Raw genomic sequence first — 20,762 nt, 5'->3', positions numbered from 1 at the left:
GTTTGTTCCTTACTACTACTGTTACAGAACACAACATGGTTTTTCACAAGTGTAAGCATTCTTTACATTGTAAGCTTTTTTTTTTAAAAAAAAAAAAAAAGGAAAACAAAAAAGGCACAGTCCTCACACGACAGATACCAAAAGGTGCCCAGGATTTAAAAAAAAAAAAAAAAAAAAAATCAGACTTCTGAGAAATGAAGTCATTCCCCATCTTGTTAAATTTTATCTGAAGAAGTTTAACAAACTTCCTGATAATGATATTATTATTTCTTCTTAACAGTATAAATCTGGATGCATGCCAATTAGATCTACATGTTGTGTGTGTATTTCAAATATAATTTCCGAAAGGGCTGGAAACAATTATTTTTTTTTTAATCTGTCTGCATTTAAAGTCAGTCATGAGGGTTCATAGGAAAAAGCAGGCTGAAAATATATTTAAGTCTATTCCTAGCCCCATGAGAATGCAAAGTCTCAAAACACTAGATCTGTCACTGGTTCAGGGGTGACTGCAGACACTACTGTGCCTCCCAATTATATTTTCAGTTGTACATCTCCAGAAATATACATTTAAAAAGAAACTTGAAAGAAAAGTGATTTTTTAAAAAGGATTTGAAACTGCTCAAAGATGATTATGGCAATCTTCATTTGAGGCATTCTGGAAGAACACACAAAGTGAATCAAAATATATTTCAGAACACAGCCGCTATTCTTAAAACTACTTCACATATCACGTACTCTTTTGTTGTATACACACACACAAAAACCACTTCTGCAGGACACCACTGTATCAAAAATATCACAGCACCAGGAACAGAAATAAAAAAGAAAGTTACAGAATTGTTCCTTAGCATTTTGCCCACCAAGACATTTTAGAAAGATTAACTGAAAGTAAAAAACACAACACCAAACACAGCATTCATTTGGTTCACATTATACAAACACCTGGAAGAATCACATGCATCTAGAAACAGTTAACTATATTAATGACACAGATTAAGTCAAGCCTAGGACAATGCAAATGACCAAATAATTTTAAAAAATTGTTACAAATCAGCTGAACATCCAAATTCAAATCTACCCTGTGCAAAAGAAGTTAGCTTTACTGGTTGTCTTGCTACCCAATGGCAATACTATTAAGAAAGTTTTAATTGTGACATTAATAGTTACTACTAGAAGCAGCACCACTAACAAACTGTTACAAAAAAAAGAAAATATTCTTTAATAGCTCATCTTTTATTTTTTCTTGGAATTGAGAACTAAGTTCACACACAAAAAAAAATCATTTCAGAAATTGAGATGTATTCCACCTCAAGGCCAGGACAAAGACACCCCTAGCTACCAAAACCAGTAACAGAGCACTGGTAGTGGACGTGGCCATCTGCATGAAGAATGCCAAGGGCAGAGTAGTATAGGTTTTTTATTTCCCAGCTTCAAAGTTGAACACTAGTCTTTATAAATGTTGATGCTCTTAAGCTTTGTTCTGAGTTTTTGTATAACACGATCCTGCCAAAATAAATATGAAAGTTGCTTTCATATTCTGTTTCATTACCACTTAACTCAGACAAATAGTCTTCAAGAACAAGTCGGAGAAGGCATCTATCTACAATAACAAAACAAGGATCAAACATATGCCTTGCACATAAACAACACCAACTGGTAAGAATCCCTAAAGTTTCTTGCACATTAGATACATGGAAAAAGCAAATTAACTTCTCACAGTAACAGTTTCAACAGGATCAACCTGAGCTCCCCTGGAAGACATTTGTACCTGATTTCCCCAGCTTTCTGGGTCTCCCCAAATACTAGCTTCAGTGCAAACATCCTACTTCTCTTAAAAGCTGCTGTGAAGCTTAAGAAGAGGTACCTCAAATCACTTGTAGATAATTTGGGGGGGGGGGGGGGGGGGAGGGGGAGACTCACAACAAGTATCCCATTCAGAAGTTGCTGAAATGTAACCCATAAATTGGGGTGAACATTCGCCGCCTTAAAGCAACGTTTAATTCCTTAAATTGGTTTGCACTCTCTCCCCCTTCAGTGTTTTCTAAAACATTGATCCTGCCAGCTATATCAGAAATTCTATTTAAAGTAAGAGGAAACGAAGTTACAAGTTTTGGAACACTTGTTTTTGTCCAAACCTGGTTGATTTTACTGAGGTTTATGGAACGTAAAGCAGCTTTGTTTCCCAACAGCTAGAACCAAATACAAAACCACAGTCATAATGTGCTAGTTTGGCAGAATACACTAGTTCAATTTTCATTACAAAGAATTGCTGGAGAGCCAAGGCATCATTTTTCTCTTAAAGGACATTTAGATACAACATAGGTTTTTACTAGTCAAAGGTAACTGAGACCAAAGCACACTGTTAGTATGTAAAGCATTTGTTTTCAAAATAATCTGTAGTGCTTGAAGTCTTCCCCTTTGACATGTATTTACTCACCAGCACTTCTTAAACTTCCCCTTGCATACCAGAATTATGATACAAGAATTGTGTGTTTCACAAAAGGCCCTATTTAATGGTATACAACTATTTTTATGACAGAAGAAAACAAGTTGAAAAGCACTGCAGGGGAAGGAGAAATTAATGTATTGAAACCAAGTTCTTCATGATCATTAGGTTAGATCAAATTTGTTTCATAACTTTTAAACACATGCTGTTGCAGCACAATTACCTTTTCCATCTCTGTTAAAGCATAGGTTCTGTCTACGACATACCAAAGGGTATTTATTAAGTATTCAGAATACAGGCACAGTAGCAAATGCAGTCACATTTAACACAGCCTTGTTTCTTGTTTCAGTCAGAGTAGGTTTTGTCAAAAAAACCACTTGATTACTGAATCTTTTTCGACGACTTGTTACCATATCCATGATTATTAGATCATGGCCATAGGCTAGACACTGGTACATATATCCAGCTGTCAAAGTGAATTTAATCCATTAAATACAAAGGATAGCTATGGACAGGGCTGTTTTCTGTTTACTTATCAGGAAGCCTTTTTAGACTAGTAATTTTCTTCCTTGAAGAAATTCAGGCAAATTATTTATCTGCACTTTCTTGTTTGGATTAGATTCAAATAAAATTTACAGAAGTGAGAGGCATATGTAATCTGTGAAGGTATGCTGAAACAGTTTGTAGATTGCTATGAGTCCTAGACTGAAATTTGCATTTCCATATTTAAAAAAAAACAGAAGGTACATTTTAAAAGCTGTACAGTAGATATTAAGAACTGAATTGAAAAAATCAAACACTATCAACCTAAGTCAAAGATTGAATTAAACAGAGACATAGAAATTATATACAAAAGGAGGGAGTAGATATTAACACTGAAAATACGTGCAACCTAATTTAATTCTGCTTAGGTTATTCCTGTTAACCCATTCCAAGTCCACCATTTCCCTGAACTGAGGAAGTCAGAAAACACTGTCTCATCTACAACATGAACACTAGCCCACATTTTACAGCTGAGGAAACAGGAAAATAGAAAAGAAAAAAGGCAGCTCTTCAAAGGGACATAGGAAGTGTGCAGCAAGGTATGAACAGAAACTGCCTCTTTGCTATGTCCTTTAAAACTCAAGATTATCTTCTCTCCTTTATGATGCAATACAATCTTGGCAAAAGTTTTTGATGGAGACGTTAATGCCTGCTTTACCTCATTTAAATTACAAAAATAACTGCACTAAGTATTAAGTGAGTAATAGTATCTCCTAGGAATTTGCTATTCCTAGTAATTTTTTAGGTATGAATTTCAATGAAAAAAGTCAATAAAACAAAAAAAAATCCACTTACTGATAATTTTTTACTTTGTTCATAATTCAGTATTCCATATCCCTATAATTTAACAGATCTGATAAAACAGTAGCATAAATGAAAACAAAACCAGAGGATATTGAAAAGTATTTCATATCTCAACACGGAAGCTTGTTAACATGAATTACATGAGCTGCTCATTTAATTTTAAAATCAGTCATCCAAGTATAAAATTCATTCAGAACTAGAATTTCAAAAGATAAAATACCTAACTTCTTGTACTAAACTCATTTTAAACACTATCTTTGCTAAGCCTGATGAAATCAGGCCAGTACTAATACATACTTAGATATTCTGAACACAATGAGCTTATCTCAATGTATTTCAATTGAACTGCCACAATCCCAAAAACAGTGCCTACTCAATCTGGATTAATTGACTCGAAGGCTAAAAGGACACATAAATGGAACTTTTGTTGGAGCCGTGAAAGACCTTTTTTCCCCAAATGTGTGACTCAAGACCAGCAAAAGTTAGAGGAAGCTTGAGTTATTGCTGTTGTTTTCATTCCCAAGGATAGCTAGAGAGCTTCAGTACACATGTCCGCTGATACAGCATTAAATTTGCTTAAAAAGGGAAAACAACAACAAGCAGCCACCTTGCGGAGTCTAATTCCTTTGGTTCACGCTCTCAGTGTTATCAATGCTGACCTCTCCTTGGTACAGGATCTGGTCACCACACCAAGGTCACTTACACCACAACTTGTCTATCCAGGTTAGAACAAAAACGTAGAAACTCTCAGTACCAAGTCCTGTCTGAACTGCTTAGAGCAGCAGCTCAGTAATGCTTCCCAAGGCCAAGGCAACCTGAAGCTATGTGTCTTTCCTACTCTAACGAAGGGGCAAAAGCAGGCAGGGATTGAAAAACAAAACCCAAACTAAAGATCGCTAGTATCGCACACGCACACATCTGCCACAGCAGGCAGAAAGTTCTTTTTAAGTATTACTTTCTTTCATTTTTCCTTAATTTCACTTGGAAGGAGAAAAAAAAAAAAAAGAATTAAGGGTTCGTTTAAGTCTCATCTCTACCTACTATATTAGAGAAAGCGATAAAGCTAAAGACTATGTTACATAAAAAGCTGCAAAGGCTGGAGCAAGCTATACAGGTAACTTCAAAATTCTTTTCTAGAGGCTTTTTCAGTAACACTTAAAATGTTAAATTTTTAACATGAATTTTAAATTTTAAAAATGAAAACCTTAAAGGAACACTTAAACATGGAAATCCCAGTCCACATGAAAGAATATGCTGCAGAGTGGTAATCACATTAATTTTTTCCTTATGTAAAACGATCAAACTATTTTTAAAATGAGGAATAGAAATGAAAAGTTAAAACTTTCGTAAGACAGGAGACAATCAACTCCATCCTCACAGCACATGTAGAAATGGGTGTTACTGCTGCCTAGAGTATCAGCGCTATACAAATGGTCTCTGAACGCTTACACTTTATCTTGGGGAACAAAACCTCACTTGTCAAAAAGTATCAATCTGATGGGACACAAGAAATTCACAGCCTTTTCTTAATTTGGTAGCAAAACCACACTCTGAGGATGAAATATTTATACACAAAGATCTAGCAGTGTTTGCTAAAAAAAAAAAATGATCCTACATAAGGTATTTAAAAAAAAAAATAAAATATGGGACTATAGGTCTCCAAAAGCGATTGTCGCCCATTACTGTCACATTTAGGGCTCTGTAATAGAAATCATTTATGGGATCAAATATGGGAGCACGGCAACCATTTTACTTAGAAAAAAAAGAAAACATCATGTTTTGCAGTAACCAAAATCATGGAGGAAACTCTCTAAAAATACATTTTCCAAGCACTGAAAGGGACAAGTACTGTAGGAAACCGTGAAAGCCATACAATAATACTTTCACAATGAACAGTAGCTCGCTGTTACTACAGCTCAATCTATACGTGCATTCAGGCCAAGTATGTTATATGAGAACTGTTCACAGGGTAAAATTTTAAAAAGCCATATGTAGCTTTACAAACAGGGGGTTCAACTAACAATTAGCTGTGGGGGGAAAAAAAAGAAAATGATCTATTTTAAAGAAATCTATACTTCCCGCTCTTTTAACTAAAGCTACGTGCTAATACTGACGAGGTACTTTCAGATCAATGCACCCAGCACTTCAGGAGATGCAACAGCTCTGCCAAGAATCCTGCCTTCAAAAGGACTTTCATTGCTATGGCAACAGCATGTTCTCCAGTATCCAATTCGGAGACAACCTATGACACATACATGAGATGGCCAAACTCTGACTGATGCCTCACTGCAGCACAAGTCGCATTGTCATATAGAGAGAGATATAGATATACACACACAGCTATCAGTTTTCAGTTGCAGAAATATAAGGTACAAAACAGATTTTTTTGCTAATAGTTCACAGGGTACTTAGATTACCTACCAATAAACAGCTGCATCTAGGAGAAGAAATGCCATTCACTTTAAAAAACATATACAGACTATTCAAAGATCAAAAGGAATACAACCATTAGCACAGAATATAAACTGCATTACACAGCATCTCCCATATGCAGGTATTTACCTCTTCTCTGATCCCAAGTTCCCCTAACACGATGGGGGAAAAGGAAAAAAAAGAAACGTTGGTACATAGTAAATAAGTAGATGATTGTAACTGTCATTCAGTACTCAACAAGTATCCTGAAAACAAAGGGGGTTTAAAGAGTATAAAGAACATGCACAAATATAAACTCTGGTTTTACTGCATTCACTCGGGGCAGGGGGTGGGTGTGGGTGGAGCAGTAATCTTTTATAATGCTTCACCTTCTACCCAGAAATGTATTCACAAATGCACAGCCTTGACATGACTTGAAATTTATTCACCTCACAGTTTCAAGCATCCATGCCACACATATCACTCTTAAACTTGTAAGAGTTTGTATACTACTACATAGGGATCAGCCAGTAATTCAAGCCATTAAAAAGGACAAGGAAGAAATTGTAGTTAGTTACATATCCATTTCTGCACTTTTATTACATGACAGCTTTGAAAAAATAAACAAAAAACAGCCTGTTGTTGCTCACTTAAGTTCATTCACCCCAGAGGGTCCGATATATCTTTCCTGTAACACAATGAGAAAAGTAACAACGTGGTTGCATTCTTTACGTTCCTGGCAACCCTAAAATAGTTAAGCAACCTTTAAGATTACTTCTGGGTGTACTGTACAGCACTCATATACTGACGACTAACATAGAAGCAGAAACTTTGCAAAGAATCGCAACCTCCTTTAAAATCTTGGTGGAATAAAAGATTAGATTAACTTCCACAGAACTTGACTACTTCCCACTTTAAAGAGGTTGGCTGACAAACAGGGAAAAATAAAAGGCCCTTTCACAGAGTCATGAGGCCTGAATGACTTTTGGGAGAGAGAGTTTGGAGGGGATATGGTCTTCCATCCTTTAAAGCCTCCCTTTGCTTCCTTTTGAAGTATCAGGCATTATCTAGCTTGCTTTGCAAGTAGTAATATTACAGATCATTAAAAAAATATTCCAAATAAACTAACGAGATGAACAACTGAAACTGAAAAAAGGTGGGGTTTGGGTTTGTTTGGGGTTTTTCATGGGGTTTGGGGTTTTTGTATGTTTTGGGGTTTTTTTTAGTTTGTTTGGGGTTGGGTTTTTTTGGTTGGTTTGGGGTTTTTTTTTTTTTCAGTTGAGCTTTTTAAATTCAGCATCTTAAAAGCACTTGCAAGAAAAATATCTAGTTCAGATGTTTCTGTCACAAGTAATATTGACAAAGTTCATGCTCCAGTTTTTTGTGTGCTTATTACTGTTGTCTGGCAAGGGAATATGATATCAGAGATATTTTCAAGGTTACCAAAATAAAAGCATTACATAGAGCAGAGAATACACGTCAGACATTACATGCATTTATACACATAAAGTGGCAGAGATGTGCATTTCTTTTATATCAACTAAAATAACTCAAACCAAACTACAAGAAAAAAATTTTGATTTGCCATACCCATTCAATCACCTTGTATCAAAGCATCACAAGCACTAATCTGGCAAAGACATACTACAAAATACAGCTATTTGAACTCTGCGATAGTAAGCACCACGCATCATGTTTAGAAACATACAAAAGCTTTTCATTACTCCAAAACTCGGTCATCTTCATTAAATCACCATCTCTTCATAAAAGCCTTGGCTTCATTTAGCATTCGGGAAGATGAAAGAGCAGCTACCCTCCTTATGGATTACTTCTCTATTACAAGAGAATGTTTTGCACGTCAAAAGCAAACATTAAAGGATTAAATGATATTGTCATTTCTGCTCTTGTTTATTTGCAGTGGGCAGTGAACAGAATTGCAAAGAAACAATTGGTGATTATTTTAAGCTGTGTTCTTTTGCAAGGATTATGACTCACGAAGTTGCTGCATAAAGAAACTGGAACGGGATAGGTGTCGCATTGAAAACCATCAAAACATCACAATATAAAAAACGTTTGTCCTACAAGCAAAGCTGTCTGGTTTAATCATTTCACAGAGTAGCCACAATAGCTCTTGGGATAACACCAAGACAATAGTATCTTACATTCAAATAAAAATAAAAACATAAACAGTGACTTCCATTTTCCTACAGAAGACTAAAAATACTTTAGGATTTTCTGAAGTACATTTACTTACACAGCATCCTACTAACACTCATGCAACACAGTAGAATATTCAAGACACTTGGTTACCAGACATCCCTGCAGCATGCAAAGTGCAAAATTCAGTGACTTTATCAGGGATTTATCTACATCTTTTATGCTTTAAACACATTTTCCAACAGAACTAGAGAAATCAAGCTTGCAAAGTGATGTTGTTTTAAATTAAACTTTTAATATTTTTCTCACACATTATATGCAAATGGGTATGAATCACACTCAGCAAGTTTCATGTTTCACTAAATCTTCTGATTCTCTTATTATTGCCTCCAACTAAAAAACACAGATTTTTTTTCTTTTAGATAGTTGTTAAAGATTCAGATTGTACACACAAAATTCAACCATGTGCATTCAGGTTTTATTTTATGCAAGGCTTGGAACCACTCAATACACTACAGATTTTGTCTGTAAAACCTGAACCTGGAAGAAGACAGGAGAATTATAAATCAATTCACTCTCCAAAGGCAATAATATACATATTAAAATTAGCAATACATTTTGGTCCTACTCTAAACAGAATAAAAAAAGATACCAGGTATTACTACAGATCAAGTTCTTGCTTATATTGAATTAAGGGCAAACGTTGGTTTAAGCTCAATTTCATTTAACACACACGCACAGTTCATTTAAGATGCACAATCTGATACTGATTGTTATTTTACCCCAAAAGGTACTCAACTAGAAATGACCAAATTTTTATTTTGTTTTACTGGGTGTGTTTTTTTCAACAATTAGTTCTGCCTACTCATCTTTACATTTAAAAAAGAGGGGGGAAATACACAGTCTAAAAAGTAATTTTCACAAATCAAGTCTCAGAATACACTGCTATATAAAGCTCCAACCCAGCCTAACTTAAGTTTCTCCATGTTACCATTGCTTCGTCTTCAGCAGCACAAAGAGCTCTTCCAGAGACAAGGCACAAACAAAATGTTTCCTGCATTTTTGTTCAGACAAGAGAAAGTAGAACAGCAAAAGCAAGTGGTTCAACCTATCACTAGAACTCCACGTAACTAACAACCCGATGAAGACACAGAAATACCACCATTTCTGCAGGACAGCTGGGGGGGGGGGGGGGGGGGGGGGGGGGAAGTCTGCAATACCAAAAAAAGCAGACTTGAAAAGCGTAATATAAGTATCTCACATGCTTACAAAAAAAAAACCAAACAAACGACAAACCACAGTATAGGCAATCTCTGCAGAAGATCAGGAGCAAGAAATCAGGTCCACTGCAATAAACAAGATTTACTTCAGAAAAAATAACTCAAAACTGTCAACTGTATGTAAAAAGGTCTACCTATTTTCCACATACCAATAAAGAGAAATTGTGTGTAATACCAGAAATGTACACTTTTTATCTTCTTTTTTAAACGCAATTGTATTGTATGAGCAGTTTTTTAAGTTTTCCATAGCACTAAACTAATACAGAAGTATACAAGACAAACCTTACCCAGTTTTATGCTAAAGTTTTACTAGCATTCCTAGAGAGCATTACCCTACCACCAGGGCTGTAAAGTAAACCCTTTTTATCAAGTCTCTTCTTCTTCCACCTCCCATTTCGAAGTATTCCTTAAAACACCAACAACAATTATTCTGTTGTGATCAAGCGAGATTTCTCTAAATTACATCAGTAAGAACATGAAGTTTATTTAAAGCAATTTCATCTCCTTCTTAAAAACAAAAAAACCCACACACAACAACAACACACACAAAAGCCAAACAAACACAAAAAAACCACCCACAAACCCACACATCCCTAGCATACAAGAGGAATCTAACAAAGTCCTAAAGATTGATTGGGTACATTTTAGCCTGATTATCCTCTGAAGACAATGGGATATTATTAAATATAACAGAAGCTGCTCTTTCTGATCATTCTTGGTATTCAGTTAACATCTTCACCAAAAAAGTATGTCCTTTATGGTTTTGAATGTTCTGTTTACAAACATTGCTTTGTTTTACAAACGAAAAAAACAAGGCACTCATTCAAGACACTTAAAAAAATTATCATTATCTCATCTCAGACTCATAATAGGAAAAAAAAAAAGTGCCCCTACAACCACTAGTAAATAATGGGGTTTAGTATTTAAAAAGTCCACAAGTACTTCCAAATCATCAGGTTGAGGTATACAATAGAACTGGGGGACTTGTAAACTTTCCTATTAATAAAACACCCAACAAACTGAAGGAATGGTCAGCACTGATTAGGGGGGGGGGAGGAGGAAGATCTTAAAAATACATTTACTGTCCTTATAATACTTTTCCCCCTTTTCTTACAGTGTTTAAACACCAAAAAAGTGATTAAGGTGTACACTGAATTTAAAACTACTTATCAGTATTCAATAACAATCTCCATCAAATAATTCACATACAGAAGAAAACAGTGCCTCTTCTTACTTCTTTATTTACTATTTAGTGACTTCCTCAGTGCAGAATATATGAAACTAATCAAGTTTTGCTATATACTTCTCAAGGAGTGCTGACACATTAGACAATGCCTCTAAAAAAAGCTTTCTAGAGAACATACTTTATTCAATGAATTCATTTACTGAAACTGACTTTTCAAATTTGATAAACTATAGTATTTCTTTTGAAGGAAATTTAAAATAGAAGACATTATATAACATAGATCGCATCTGGCTGTATAGGTAATTTAAGAAATTATATAAAGCTTCTAAAAATGCTCAGTGTTATTCCCCAAAAATGTAATCCTCCGACATTAGAATACCAAAAAAAAAAATTAAAAACATATAAAAAATGAACTGCATCTCCACAGTCAAGATAAGTCAGCTCAAGAGGTCTAGTAAACTACTAAAGTTAATAAACATCTTTCCATTTTAGAAATAGTCTCCACAAACCCCAGTCTTACCAAGTGATATAGTATTACATTAGTGTTTTAATCATCCTTCTGTTCACAATACACACAATTTTCAACATTAGTGTAGTATACTATACCTTTAGCAACTTAAATAAAGCAGTTTACCAAGTTTATAGTAGACTATATAGTAGATTAACAGAAATGCATGTAAGAGTATCTATAGGCTCAACTATGGATAAAGTAGAATTATCTGAGACAAACAGCTGTCATACCAACTCGATAGCAAAATGACTAAGGGGTTAAGTTCCATTTGTGTGACAGCTGGAAAGAAGGGGCGGTGTATGTGAACTTTGCTATATATGTATGAATGACAAGCTTTTAACGTGAAATTCCCTTGCCAAAGACCACAAACAAATAAAACCAAAACCCCACATACCCTACCAAAAGCTACAGACATAATAAAAGTATTACAGTAATCAAGGGACTGAGTATAAGTTCAGCTGTCATTAGAGGACAGACAAATACCCAAGAATCTCATTTATACTTCTCTTTAAAGAAAAGGAACTCCTCAGATGAGACACGATTTTTCCTCAGTCTCTTTTCAGGATACTTCCTCCTTTTCACCCAAACCTTCAGACCTCGTGTTTACATCTACATCAACACTACTCTCTGGGTAAATCCAAATATACAGCAACAACTTCAGATCATATTCCTTCCCACATGCCATTAAGACCACTCTCCAAAGCACCTGGATACTCTTCAGCACTTACAGCGGATCACCAAAATTTGGCAGATCAAAGAGCTGCTAGCTGGGGTGGATGGTGATGGTGGGAGGTGCCCCATCCTGGGTAGTTTTACATCAGCAAAGGACAAGGCACTACTGGGACCCCGGACATTCTGAAGCTGCCCAAAAATAACACTGCAAAGATCTTCCTTGAGTTGCAAGACAGTAACATTTATATAGGGATTGGACGTTAGATGTTGTGCTTGTAAACACAATGACCAACCACATCGCTGCTCTCACCCAGGGAAAACTGATTGCTGGAAGTAAGAGATAAACTTTTTGAAAGAATGCTTTCTACAGGTCACTACAGCAAAAGTTACAGTTTCCCTTATTAACAGCTTCAAGTGTATATCTAACCAGAAGACAGGACAAACACGACTAGAAATTCTACAATTTGCTATTTGAAAGACAGCAAGGGATTTCTGACCAAGTGACATGAGGTTTATACCATCACCTGAAGTGATAAGGGCCATTTCAAAAGAACGGCCAATGGCAACAAATGGTGGACAAACACCTACTTACCTGGTCACACAGCTACATTCAGAACACTGTTACTGTTCCATTTTGGTTTTGGTTTGGTTTTTTTTTTTAAATCACAAAAAACCCTCAATATCCATGTGACCACAAACACCTTGCAAGAGACCACCTGCTTTAAAGTTGGGTTATCAGTTCCCTCCATTTATCCAAAAATTTTTCCTCCCTCCTCTTTCTTAAATAAGAATATGGAAGAAGTTACTTAGCCCTTTTACATGCAGTACTTTTCAGGACTGTTCATGGAGTATGTGTCTGATAATTTACCTTTACAAAGGCAAAGGAAGGGGAGGAGAAAAAGGGACAGCAAGAGTGAGAGGAAGGCTGCCAACAGGCAAGCAGCAGAGTCACATATTTATCAGCACTGCATCACCTTTCTAGGTTTCTAACTGCAATAGGTGAGAGAACCAGACCGAAACATTCATCTCACTTGCGTCTGGCCCATTTGAAGGGTAATTGATGGGTCTCCCCTACAAACAACTAGAGGGGAAAGCAGCTACGGACACCTTTCTGCTTTCAAGCACAACCCTTCCCAGAAGAGGACAGAATATAGCACCCTTCAGGCCCAAGAGGAAATACCAGGTTACCAGGTCTGCTCATTCACTTCTAATGGAGCTAGAGGACAAAATCCGATACTAAAAATAAAAATAATAAAGCAGCCACACAGCTGCATGACCTAATGTTTATGTTAACACGCCACCCTAGATTTCTGGCATTTAACACACACTAAGCTTATCTGCTTTTGAACAGCAAACAAAACCACACAGGATCATAACACATTTTGGATGATAAAACCAGAAATAAAGGCATTTAACTATTTTTTTTTCTAATTTGATTTTTTAAGAGTCTGTCGTGACCTAACACATTGTAGGACTAGACTATGTGACTACATGAGACCTCTCACCGACTCCTTAATACAGAGATTGGGAGGAGGCACTGGGAATTTCCTACACCTCAATGGCACATCGCAACCATAAACACACATAGAAAGGTATCAGGGAACTGGTTCTCCTTAGGAATCACAGTTCTGAAAATGAAAAAAAAAAAGTATTTTGAAAGGTTAGGAGCACTGATTTACATAAACAAAAAAGTCTCATCTTTCTGCAGTTTTTGCCAAGGCTGTGATTTGGCTGTCAGAGTTGAGAGTGCCTTTTCTCAACGCTTGCTGTAGATTAATGAACACATTGTTTAAAATACTATCCAGCCAGGTGTCTCTCCCAGGTTGGTTGCTGGTTTTGGGGGGTTTGTGGTTTTGTTTTTGGTTTGTTGTGTTTGGTTTTGGGTTGGTTTTTTGGCGTTTTTGTGTTTTGGTTTTGGGGTTTTTTTGGGGGGGTGGGGTAAGGTGTACAAGGAACTGTTGATGCAAAACTAAAAAGGAAATAAGAGTTTAGAAGACTGACAAACAGTAATGGAGTCATGTTTTGCTAATTTTGTTAATGCTGTTTGGTAACTTAACAGACCTGCTAAAGAACTGCCATTGTGTCCAGTCTCAAGACATGGGGCCCTAATTTAGGGACACCCAGGTTAATGGCAGGCTATCGACTTAAATGGTCTTTGCATCAAGCCACTAATTAGTGGCCTATCCCAATCCATTCCTTACAAACTCAGTAAATTAGCAGAAAGAAGTGGAAAGGGCAGCCTCTTGCATTTGCATTAAAGGGACCAAAGCAATACAAATGGAGATCAAACAGACAGATTCAGGAGCTTTTTTTCCATGTAGGGCTAGGATGAGGAATGTCTGGGTACACACAAGACTTGTGCCCAAAGCTGTCCACACACCAATGCGTGCACTCGTTTTTCACAAGCTTCAGGAGAAACAGGTAAGAGGTCATATTTTGACAACTTAGCTCTTTAACTGTACCTCTTTAAACTCTTACCACTTTGTTTGCTGTTAGACGTCCACATTATCTTACCTCAGCTTTTCAACTGATACATCCCATATGCAAGTGCACAGCCACATGCAAAAAAAATGCCATTTGTACATAATGCCATCCTTGAGGAGGCTACAAAAAAATGAAGCTAGTAGGCCACCTAGGAAGATACTGTCTCAGTTATATTCTTCTTTAGCCTCTAACAAGTTCCTTGCATAAGAAAAGGAAAAAGGGGTTTGTTTTGTGGTACCACACCTGAGATTAGAAAATTTCAACCACAGGAAAAATTGAAATTGAGATCAAACCTACCGGGACCCATAGGAAAATTGCACTATTGTTGCCTATGGCAGGCATTTGAATATTATGACTAGATTTTTATGGAGTTACTGTAATAAATAAAGGGCATTGGGCAAAATCGGTAACCATCCAGGTCTGTATTGGCACATATTTTGTGGCTTTGACAAAAGCCAAACAAAGCAAAATTTCACTGTAAATCATAAAGACTGCTCTTACCCATAGCAGCAACATAGAAAATTTTGATTTTAAGAATAATCTGCAAAGAAGCCTGATGAAGAAGCCCAATAGAACGTAGTATCTCTGACCTTTGCCTTCTCCTTCTACAATTTCTAAGACAGAAATGGCTTTATCTTCACAAGTGGGCTTTGGAGGGGAAAAGAATGGGAAGTTCTGTTTTAAACAAGAGATAATTACAGCAAGTATGACAGGGAATGTTTTGTGACTTAACTCACTGACTTATGTATCAGGTTACTTTTCCAATATGTTAATTTTCACCAGTAGTCTGACCAAGTTATTTGACTTTATCAGCAGCTTACACAACTTACTGTCATAAGATACTACGATATATCAGATTAGTTCACTTATTTCATCTGCAGCTTTCATTCATAACTGACTGACCTGTAAAAAGCAAGCCTGCCCCAACACCAGACTTGAGCTATCTTTTAATCAAAGTACAGTATTTGTATGTTAATCCATGACAGCATTTTCCTACAAATTACAGGTATCGGTCATATTAGCTGTTTTATTTATTTTACGCAATCTGATGACAAACATATTTTTACAACACAATCAATAGAAATATTGCAAAATTGTATCAGATAGAGCTCGTTACACCAGAATTAATAACATTCATCCTGGTATTTCCAACACTTTGCAAAGCCACACCTGAAAAACAAACGGAACTTAATCATCTTCGAACAGCAACTAATTTGTCCTTTTAAACCGGGGCCCTGGGTGGTGGTAAGGAAAACGCATCATGACCATTCCTTTATTGTAAATCAGATTTCCCAGAAATATACAGTCTTAAGAGCCATGCAGACAGGCAATTGATTTAAACCTACTTAACAGGGGCCGTTAAGCTTCATCTAGGTGGGGACTCTATAATAACAAACAATAAACACATTCTTATTGCAACTAAGAAAAGGAAACCGGAAAAAGAAAAAAACCTGAGTTTAACAGGAAAGATACTGAAGGAAGCTTCACATCTGTCATGCCATCAAAATCATAGAAAGTCTCTGTAAGAGGCAGCACCACTCCATATTCAAAGAAAAAAAATTAAAAGTACTTTTTAGGAACCTGTGCATACAGTGCTTCACAGTACTAGATAGCTCAAAGGAACGAATACCTCCTCCTTTCATGTTTCTCTTTAAAAAGTGGCCTCTAGTAGTAAAACCAAAAAAAGTTTCAAACATTGTTTCTCCCAAAAGTTACAGAACACTTGCAATTAAAGCAAGATCACAATTAAATCAGAATGCTAGAAATTAAATGCCTGTACTTTGTCAGCAAACTTAACACAGTCATTCTACAATACTTAACACTGACTCAGAACACAACTAGTATCGAAGTTTGGCGCCTCTCACTCCTGCAGAGTGATCTCCCTAGGTCAAGACTTAGGTCATAACGTTACAAGAATTAGGGCATACAATCCCGCTAACCAGTAAACCTCTACAACTAGAAATGTTTTAAATTCAAGCCCACAACTATATACCATTATGTTTTCCAAGGGGAATTCACTTGAGGTTGCAGCTTGCTTGACAGCTGCGGTGTATTGCTCATGATTGGTATCTGTGTGATGATACCCTATACTGGTGAAGAAATTCAAGGAGTCAATAACACTGTTTCTTCCAGAAAGCTAAGTATTCTGGCATTCTCTCTTTTTCTGGGCCATCCAAGGAAAGAAGGGGACACATTACCTACAAATAGGGCAAGGCCCACTACCGAAGACTGATCTGAGAGCTAAAGTAAAAGTGAAAGCTTTATTATTCAACAGAAAGTTATTCTACTCTCTCAGGAAAAGCAACGGGAAAGGGAGACAAAGGTGCTCAGGTTGTGCTCCCCACAATAAGTTTTGGCTGCCTGAATGTCTTCTAAAGCAAGCTTTTGAGAAACAACAGTCCTGAATATTTGGGTTTTTTTAAAAAAAACTTATTAACTACACCGTATATGAATTTGCTGTGTTACTATTGCCAGTTATTTAAACCTGACACACTTTCAAAGAGCAAAACAAAACCACTTACATATTTTTAGGAGAGAAAAAGTTAAAAGCTTCTTCAGGTATGTGACAATTGCAACATCTGCTACATATTTTCATTAATTTAAATGTGGCAGACAGTTGAACTCTCTGAATAGTCTGCAAAATTATGATTTAGAAGTTTTAAGATGCCTTTAAAAACAAGTTTTAAAGCATCACTAAAATGCAAGGTGTTGTTTGGATTCTCAAAGTAACAGCTCTGGCAGTAAGAGCTGAACAGGCGATGTTACTGCACAACTTCAAGCAACTACTTCACCCCTCTACTGCTACTCTAAAAATAAATTCTCATTAACCTTAACTAAAACCACAAACATCACTTTGTTGTATTCATAAAAACAAAAATATCACTTCACAGTATTCACAGGCAGTAAGGATACATTAAAAAAAAGAGCAAAACACATTGTTTAAAAGTTACTTTCGTTTCTCTTTTGGTAAGTAGTAATAAATACACCCTTCACAAGAATGATACAAAGTATCTGTTAAAAAAATGCACTTATTTCCTATCACAGGCTTAGCCTAAAAGCCTCTCAAAACAGCCATTAGGTGGACCTCATTGAAAAGATACTGAAGCCACAAAATACATGAGACTTGTGAATAGTTACTTGTTTTCCAGATGCACTGATAAAGCTTCAGCATGAGAGAGTTCTATTGGTGGAGATCTTGAGAACTACCCAGTACTAGAAAATTGTATTAGCCTTACATTTTCCTTAAGAACTGCATTTTGAAATATATCCTCGAGTCAAGAGTATTTCATTATTTGGCATTTCACTTAAGTGTTCTCCCCTTTCATACAGGGGCTAGGAAATACTTACCGGTAGGTTTGATTTTATCAAACTAACAAAAACAAAGAAGCCATTAACTTTTAACATAACAGATAAACAGACCCCTTGCATGTCAGTATGACTAGGGATACTTAACACCTCGCTGCACTGGTATGAGTAGTCTGAGGCATACAGGGGAAAAGGATGGTTAAAGTACTATAAAGTCAGATCAAAAGAGCACATCTCTAATTAATCTGAATGTCTTATGAGAATATGTACAAGTGAAGGATTTACCACACTTGAAGCACACAAAGACTAAGCTAAAAACATTGAGATCTAGTTACATGAACTTTATGTATCTTGGATGCACCCTACCTGATCCACTGAACTGGCTGCTTCCTAGCGTAGTTGGTCTGGTTTTCCCACTATTAACAGGTGGGGAAAACATCTGCAAAAGGAGGGAAAAAAAAGTGTTTAAATTGGCTTTGAAACTCTGTGCTAAATTAACATAAACTTTTAAAAGATATTAATTGGAAACAATTATTTCATTCATTTTTCCACTAGAAAATAAACATAACGCAAGATGCGCATGTAGACCCATAAAACCAACAAGCTAAAGCACTCCTTGCAATTGACTTACACCACAAAAATCTCTTCTCCACATAAACACAAACAAGTTTAAAGAAAATAAAATGAGACCTACTACTATGATGGCGATTTAAAATTGTTACAGATCTTAAATTTTGCAACTTAAAATGTGTTCCTTGCTGATCTGTGAGTTTCAAGTCACTGGGATAAAGACAACTTTTGAGGGGCCAGTAGTTTTCTGTTGTGTTTATAAAAATCAAGCACCCTTCTGAAATCTGTTCAAAGCATCACACAGAAAACACCTATAATTTTCTATGCCAAAACTATCCATAAACAACCTCTGTTATTTGCGGGCATTTAGCTTTCTTTTGGTTTGTTTAAAGAAAGAACAAAAAAAAGCCAACGTACCAGTGCCACACGCCAGCTTAACAAACGTTAATTATTAGATTATGCCATCACTGGGTCAGCCTGATTTTAACCAGTTAAACCAATTGACCCAGCTGGTATTACAGTATTAAATCTGCAAGTCTAGACATTACATCAAAGTTCAGGTGTCCAACTTGGCTGAGCCGGAGCCAGCCTGCCCCTGCTCCGGTGGCGTTACCGGGCAGGAGCGGGGAGCCCCCGCGGATATCGTACCGCGCTGAAGTCCAGCAAGTCGCTCAGCTCCTTGTCCGTTCCTATCGCGGCCATCCTCTGCTGCTGGGAATTCATCTTCCTCCGCTCCTCCGATCACCTCCTGGGCGCAGGGAGAGAGGCACAGGCAGCGCTTCACCGCGGAGCCGGCCCCCGACACCGGCCCCTCCCGCCGAGGGGCCGCCGGTACCCGCAGCCCGGCGCTGCCGGCGGCTCCCCCGCACTAACCAACTCTCCTCAAGTTTCCCCCGGCTCCCTCTGCCCCCGCATCCCAGGCTCCCCCACCGCCAGCGGGGCACGGTCGCGCCGCAGCGGGGCCGCCACCGGGAACCAGGTCCGCCCCCCCGCGGGCCGGCGGGAGCGCCGCGAGCAGCCGCGCCGAGCCCGGAGAATTACCGGGAGATTAAGTGACTCACGGGCTCCGCAACAATGGGGCGGGCGAGCGGGGCGGGATGCGCCTCAGCGCGGCCATCTCTGCCCCGGCATCGCCGCCCGGAGCCGGCGGCCGGCTCGCTCCCGCCCGCGCCCCCGCCCTCCGCCACCGCCGCTCCGCTCTCGGGACCGCGGCGGGGCCGGGAGCCGCCCCCGCGCACCGCACGCGCACACGCGACGCGGAGCCGCCGGGCGCGCGCGCCGCCGCCGGGCGGGCGGAGGGCGGAAGGCGCGTGCGGCGGCACGGGAAGGCGCGGGGTGGGGGGGGGGCGGGGGGCCGTGCGCGCGCGTTGGGGGGGTGGGGGGGCGCGCGGGGAAGGAGGGGCGGCGGGGCCCGCGCCTTCCCTTGTGCCCGGCGGGGGAGCGGCGGGGGCGCTGCCGCAGCCCCGCTCCCCGCCAAGTTTCGGAGCCGCCCGGCGCGCCGGGGCCGCGGCCGCCGCGATCCTTTATGAGTGCCGGGAGCCGCGCGGCCCGGCCGCTGCCCGCGGGGACCCGCTCCTGCCCGGGGCCGGGGGCCACAGCCCTCCCGGGGTCCGCGGCCCGCCCCGCCGCCAGCGGAGCCCCCGGCACGCCGCACACAGCGCCCCGCCGCCCGGGCTGGCGGGCCCTGGCTGCCGCCCCTCGGCACTCGCCTCTCGGCGCCTCCCTTCCCCACCGCGGCCTCCCCGCGGCCCCCAGGCAGCCCCGCTCCCGCCCGGCCGTGCCCCTCGCCACCGCCTCTGCCCCCGCGGGCGCCCGGTCGCCGCTGCCCTCCCCTGCCGCTCTCTGCCAACTTCTCCCGGCCGCCCGCACTTACCTGCTGCCCCCCGGACGCTCCGGTGACCAGGGCCGGGCCGGCGGCGGCGGACGGGCCGCGGGCTGGGTGGGAGGCGACGAGCCGAGCGCTCCCCCCCCCCCCGCTGGAAGGAACTTGTGGGTTTCCCTCAGGCAGACATTTTTTTGCTTACCGAGCCTCAGCACCACGTTCACGGCTCCGGCTCCGTATCCCTCCGCGCCAAGCGCCGCCACGGCCTTAACCCTTGCCGCGCCGCGTCGCTGCCGGCCGGGGGCGGGCGGGAGGCGCTGGCGCGCTGACGGCGGCCCCGCGGCCACCCCTCGGAGCCGGCCCGGCCCCCGCCTTACCCCCGAGCTCCGCCGGGACGCCCCCCAGCCGGCTGGGGAGGGGGGGGGGGGCGAAGGCGGCGAGTGGATGGCGGCGGGTGCGCCGCGCGGAAGCCCGGCGGGCGAGTGGCGGCGGCTCGGGAAGCAGCGGGACCCCCCGGCCCGCCCGGGGACAGCGCCGCGGGCGCACGGCAGCAGCCCCCTCCCCGCCGC

At 40.1% G+C, this 20,762-nt stretch overlaps 1 protein-coding gene across 8 annotated transcripts in view; it reads right to left on the bottom strand.

Moving 5' to 3' along the window:
• The window catches only part of TCF12 (transcription factor 12), a 173,860-nt gene extending 153,447 nt beyond the window's left edge, over window positions 1–20,413 (bottom strand). For 6 of the 8 annotated variants that reach the window (XM_037395902.1, XM_037395906.1, XM_037395905.1 and 3 more), the window contains exons 1-3: window positions 20,245–20,378; window positions 19,020–19,119; window positions 18,168–18,240 (exon numbers count right to left, since the gene is read on the bottom strand). In XM_037395902.1, the coding sequence (XP_037251799.1) occupies window positions 18,168–18,240; window positions 19,020–19,094 (148 nt within the window). In that variant the 5' untranslated portion in view covers window positions 19,095–19,119; window positions 20,245–20,378. The other 2 variants (XM_037395904.1, XM_037395903.1) reach the window with 2 other exon arrangements.
• Between the last annotated feature and the right edge of the window lie 349 nt (window positions 20,414–20,762).

Source organism: Falco rusticolus, chromosome 7 (assembly GCF_015220075.1).
Source record: "Falco rusticolus isolate bFalRus1 chromosome 7, bFalRus1.pri, whole genome shotgun sequence".
Lineage (NCBI taxonomy): Eukaryota > Metazoa > Chordata > Aves > Falconiformes > Falconidae > Falco > Falco rusticolus.
The sequence above is the reverse complement of the archived record's forward strand: the minus strand, read 5'-3'. Positions and strand labels throughout refer to the sequence as shown.